General features: G+C 48.8%; 1 protein-coding gene across 1 annotated transcript; it reads right to left on the bottom strand.

The window, feature by feature from the left end:
• Positions 1-350: 350 nt before the first annotated feature.
• LOC121310036 (mitogen-activated protein kinase kinase kinase kinase 5-like) lies at positions 351-5,671 on the bottom strand (the record flags this gene model as incomplete). Its single annotated transcript, XM_041243243.1, has 5 exons — positions 5,378-5,671; positions 4,746-4,804; positions 3,560-3,629; positions 2,676-2,841; positions 351-419 (listed from the first exon to the last, which is right to left on the bottom strand). Coding segments are annotated over exons 2-5 (325 nt in total), but the record flags the coding sequence as incomplete, so codon positions are not given.
• Between the last annotated feature and the right edge of the window lie 329 nt (positions 5,672-6,000).

Genomic DNA, 6,000 nt, shown 5'->3' with positions numbered 1-6,000 from the left:
AGGCTCTATTATATAACAGATGTGATGTTCTGCAGTCTGGGCGAGAGGACTGCAAAGCAAATTAATTGGCTTGAATTCAAAACAAGGATCTGCCTTTTTCTTTACATTATCAATGAAACAGAATCAGAGTCTCATTCAAGTTGCAGGAGAAAAAACAAAAGTGATCTTGTTGCACAATCAGCACTTTTCCAAGAGTTTAATTAAGTCAGCTCAAAATAACTTTAGAAGCATCACATGATCAAAAATAAAAACCGAACACCAAGAGCCCTATGTATGTTCAATGCACAGAATTTACATGATTTCTAATACAAACTTCCACGTGATTTCTAATGCAAACTATAAATACTTACTCTGTAGAGCGATGAGCACAGTGTCCCGGTCCAGCTGGGTCACCTGGACAGCATTCAAGGGCAAACTGTCTGAGAGTCAAACACAGAGAGGCTGAATCAGAACTCTGCATCACACTGTCTGAGAGTCAGACACAGAGGGGCTGAATCAGAACTCTGCATCACACTGTCTGAGAGTCAAACACAGAGGGGCTGAATCAGAACTCTGCATCACACTGTCTGAGAGTCAAACACAGAGGGGCTGAATCAGAACTCTGCATCACACTGTCTGAGAGTCAAACACAGAGGGGCTGAATCAGAACTCTGCATCACACTGTCTGAGAGTCAAACACAGAGGGGCTGAATCAGAACTCTGCATCACACTGTCTGAGAGTCAAACACAGAGGGGCTGAATCAGAACTCTGCATCACACTGTCTGAGAGTCAAACACAGAGGGGCTGAATCAGAACTCTGCATCACACTGTCTGAGAGTCAAACACAGAGGGGCTGAATCAGAACTCTGCATCACACTGTCTGAGAGTCAAACACAGAGGGGCTGAATCAGAACTCTGCATCACACTGTCTGAGAGTCAAACACAGAGGGGCTGAATCAGAACTCTGCATCACACTGTCTGAGAGTCAAACACAGAGGGGCTGAATCAGAACTCTGCATCACACTGTCTGAGAGTCAAACACAGAGGGGCTGAATCAGAACTCTGCATCACACTGTCTGAGAGTCAAACACAGAGGGGCTGAATCAGAACTCTGCATCACACTGTCTGAGAGTCAAACACAGAGGGGCTGAATCAGAACTCTGCATCACACTGTCTGAGAGTCAAACACAGAGGGGCTGAATCAGAACTCTGCATCACACTGTCTGAGAGTCAAACACAGAGGGGCTGAATCAGAACTCTGCATCACACTGTCTGAGAGTCAAACACAGAGGGGCTGAATCAGAACTCTGCATCACACTGTCTGAGAGTCAAACACAGAGGGGCTGAATCAGAACTCTGCATCACACTGTCTGAGAGTCAAACACAGAGGGGCTGAATCAGAACTCTGCATCACACTGTCTGAGAGTCAAACACAGAGGGGCTGAATCAGAACTCTGCATCACACTGTCTGAGAGTCAAACACAGAGGGGCTGAATCAGAACTCTGCATCACACTGTCTGAGAGTCAAACACAGAGGGGCTGAATCAGAACTCTGCATCACACTGTCTGAGAGTCAAACACAGAGGGGCTGAATCAGAACTCTGCATCACACTGTCTGAGAGTCAAACACAGAGGGGCTGAATCAGAACTCTGCATCACACTGTCTGAGAGTCAAACACAGAGGGGCTGAATCAGAACTCTGCATCACACTGTCTGAGAGTCAAACACAGAGGGGCTGAATCAGAACTCTGCATCACACTGTCTGAGAGTCAAACACAGAGGGGCTGAATCAGAACTCTGCATCACACTGTCTGAGAGTCAAACACAGAGGGGCTGAATCAGAACTCTGCATCACACTGTCTGAGAGTCAAACACAGAGGGGCTGAATCAGAACTCTGCATCACACTGTCTGAGAGTCAAACACAGAGGGGCTGAATCAGAACTCTGCATCACACTGTCTGAGAGTCAAACACAGAGGGGCTGAATCAGAACTCTGCATCACACTGTCTGAGAGTCAAACACAGAGGGGCTGAATCAGAACTCTGCATCACACTGTCTGAGAGTCAAACACAGAGGGGCTGAATCAGAACTCTGCATCACACTGTCTGAGAGTCAAACACAGAGGGGCTGAATCAGAACTCTGCATCACACTGTCTGAGAGTCAAACACAGAGGGGCTGAATCAGAACTCTGCATCACACTGTCTGAGAGTCAAACACAGAGGGGCTGAATCAGAACTCTGCATCACACTGTCTGAGAGTCAAACACAGAGGGGCTGAATCAGAACTCTGCATCACACTGTCTGAGAGTCAAACACAGAGGGGCTGAATCAGAACTCTGCATCACACTGTCTGAGAGTCAAACACAGAGGGGCTGAATCAGAACCCTGCATCACACTGTCTGAGAGTCAAACACAGAGAGGTGTGAGCAGTTGTATAAATGTGGATGACCAGGCAGCGAATGTTATAATTTTTCATCATCATCCGACTCTATGCAATATCAGGTCGCAGAAGCTTGAGAAAAGGCTGTACGACTTCCCAAAAAAGACGCACACCGTGAGAGTGTGGATGACGTCACTCCGACCTGTCGCAGAGTCAGAGATCTTCGACTCTGACTACAAATTATTTCTAAAGTGTGAACCAGCTATCGTAGGGCATCAGTGCTATCTATCTGTCCGTGCCCAGTCCGCTCAGTACCTGTTTTGGGGCTGGCCGTGTCATTGAGATGGATGATGTTGAATTCCAGCTCCTGATTGGGTCGCAAGGGCTTTCGCACGCCCACACACACCCACGGCAGCTCATCACTCCCCTGCACCAGCAGCTCGAAGACAGGCAGGGGGTCTGGGAGAGAGACCCCGAAGTGCTGTGGAGACAGACAGGGGAGACAGAGGCTTCAAAACCCACACCTCTTATTAGAGCCAGCAACATCACCACCGCCCCCTTCACATCTAACCAAGGCTTTGAAATCCACGAACACTTATTAGCACTAGCAACGCCACTGTGTCTCTTGCTAGCACATCATTAGCCCTAAACATGTCATGCATGCAGGCAGTGCTCCAGATAAAGTGTTGGGTCACTGAGTAATTCACTCTCCAATTTAGACACTACCAGCGTGAAAACAGGCAAACCAAGAACGAGATTGCAAAATGGTTTTTAAAGTCTGATTAAAAATATAAATCAAGTGATGTGGTTACACTACAGCGTAAACGAGTGAATACACAATTCAAGCCCTATACTCAGCGATCCGAATCAGCGTTTGGAAATCACTTTGCAACCTCGCTCTTATTTTGCGAGTACAATGCAGCATTACCTGGGAGTCACTTCCAATAAATACTGTACATCTTTTAACGCTAACTCATGGGGCGTGCATGAACCACAGCCTTATAGTTTAACTGTAATGTTACTTTGAACTACTGTGCAAAAAAGTGGGCTTAAAACAAAAACGAGAATGATTGGGATTTATTGATGACATTCCAGTTCGCTGTTCCTCTGGAGCGCTGCATGGGGTCCCCAGTGTTTCAGGAACTATTCCACACATTCCCAATACCTTGAGCAGCATGAATTTCTGTAGGGGCTCGTACCACAGCAGCAGGGCGAGGCTGGAAGGCAGCGCTCCACACAGGAAGGTGCTGTCTGTGTAGGGGTTCCGCACTGAAACACAGGCAAGGACACGACCGCGTCCGGGGTCAATCACAACTGGAACTGTGTCTTGCAATTTTAAAATTCTAGGTGATGCTAAACTTTTGGCCATAGCTGTAGAGTGGTGCCCTTTCTGTCAGACACCGGGCAGTCTTAGCTTAGAATGACTTTCTGATTAAAAAAAGCCCCCAGCTTGAAGTCTCTCATTAAAAGAAGCTTGTCGCTGTGGCAGGCTTGTATTACCGTGCTGTGAACAGGTACTGCATTGCTGGAGAAGTCATGCAATACTGTATGCGATGAAGGGTATGGGTGAGTCTCCTCCCCCTGGACTCCCTTGTAAATGTGACAGTTTCTCTCATTGGTGCTTTTCCAAGTTAAATATTTGAAATCAATTAAAAGCCGCACTGACACTGTGTTAGAACAGGGCTATACTGTGTTAGGAAGCTGTCTGCCTTATAGAACAAGACCAGGGTAAAAGGGACAGGCTCAAAATAAAGCACCAGTCTCTGCTTGCAGAGGCCTGGGACAGAATGGCCAGCAGGGGGGGTTAAGGCCAGAATTAGGTGTACTCTCCCTTCCCTCCCTCCCTGTCTCTCACTCTCCCTCCCCTCCCTCCCTCTCTCTCTCTCCCTCCCTCTCTCTCTCTCTCTCTCTCTCCCCTCCCTCTCTCTCCCCTCCTCCCCCTCTCTCTCTCTCTCTCTCTCTCTCTCTCCTCTCTCTCCTCTCTCTCTCTCCCTCTCTCTCTCTCTCTCTCCACTCCCTCCTCTCTCTCTCTCCCCCTCTCCCTCTCTCCCTCTCTCCCTCTCTCTCCTCCCCTCCCTCTCTCCCTCTCCCTCTCCCCCTCTCTCCTCCTCTCTCTCTCCCTCTCTCTCTCTCCCTCTCCCCTCCCTCCCTCCCTCCCTCTCCCTCTTCTCTCTCCTCCCTCTCCCCCTCTCTCCCTCCCCCTCCCTCTCTCTCTCTCTCTCTCTCCTCTCTCTCTCTCTCTCTCTCTCTCTCTCTCACTCTCCCTCCCCTCTCTCTCGTTCTCCCTCACTCCCTCTCATCACAACTGAACTGATAATAAAAAGACCTGCTAGTGTTTCTTTCTGAAATGCAATAAAAGACAATTTAAACACAGAGCCGTCTTACCCACACTGCAACGGAGGCATCCCTTGGTATCGGGGATTTTGGTTGAGACAGCGTACTTCCTGCAAACCAAACGCACACACTGTCACAGAATGGAAATCCAGCAAGTCAACCTTACAACACACGCGAGTCAGGGCAGAAGCCCTGCTGCTGTACACAGTGTGTGAGGGAATGTCAGGTTGGCAGGAACGGGGTTAATACTGTCCCTGCCAGCAATGACAGGCGTGGTCATTGAGTGCTGATTGGAGAATGGTCATCTGTATAAAAGAAGGAGGAATGTGTAGGGCTGGGGAGCTTGGACTGTATCCTGGGGGGTCATTGGAAGGTTTTTTTTTTTTTAATTACAGCACACATCTTAACCTAGGCTACACCGTGTAACAGGCGGATACTTTATTTGGGCTATTTTGATTGGATCGCCAATAAAACTTCCACCAATCAGAGGGTTGCATACAGCACTGGTGAGCGATCCCGCCCTCTGGAATACAGAACAGGATAAAGAAGCGCCAAGAGAAATAACGTGTCTCACATCAAAGTGGAGATGAGAGTGGCAACATTAAAACACTGAAAACATTAAAGCAAATCCATCAATGCATTCAAAAAAAATGTGGAACCAGCTGATCGAGAGCAGGCTCTACCTGGGGATGATTCGTTCAGTCAGACGGCTGGTGCTGAGGGACAGCTGGCTTTGCCTCTTCAGTAGATGTCTCTTCTGATCAAACAGAGCTGTCAGGTTGTGAGAGTAGAGCTGGGAGGACTTCCCTGTGACACAATCAGAGACCGCAGTCAAGCTACAGCACTGCTACTGACCAATCAGAGACCGCAGTCGAGCTACAGCACTGCTACTGACCAATCAGAGACCGCAGTCGAGCTACAGCACTGCTACTGACCAATCAGAGACCGCAGTCGAGCTACAGCACTGCTACTGACCAATCAGAGACCGCAGCGAGCTACAGCACTGCTACTGACCAATCAGAGACCGCAGTCGAGCTACAGCACTGCTACTGACCAATCAGAGACCGCAGTCGAGCTACAGCACTGCTACTGACCAATCAGAGACCGCAGTCGAGCTAGAGCACTGCTACTGACCAATCAGAGACCGCAGTCGAGCTAGAGCACTGCTACTGACCAATCAGAGACCCAGTCGAGCTAGAGCACTGCTACTGACCAATCAGAGACCGCAGTCGAGCTAGAGCACTGCTACTGACCAATCAGAGACCACAGTCGAGCTAGAGCACTGCTACTGACCAATCAGAGACCG

This window comes from Polyodon spathula, unplaced genomic scaffold (assembly GCF_017654505.1).
Source record: "Polyodon spathula isolate WHYD16114869_AA unplaced genomic scaffold, ASM1765450v1 scaffolds_1689, whole genome shotgun sequence".
NCBI lineage: Eukaryota > Metazoa > Chordata > Actinopteri > Acipenseriformes > Polyodontidae > Polyodon > Polyodon spathula.
Note: the sequence above shows the minus strand (reverse complement) of the source record. Positions and strands in the feature narration are given on the sequence as shown.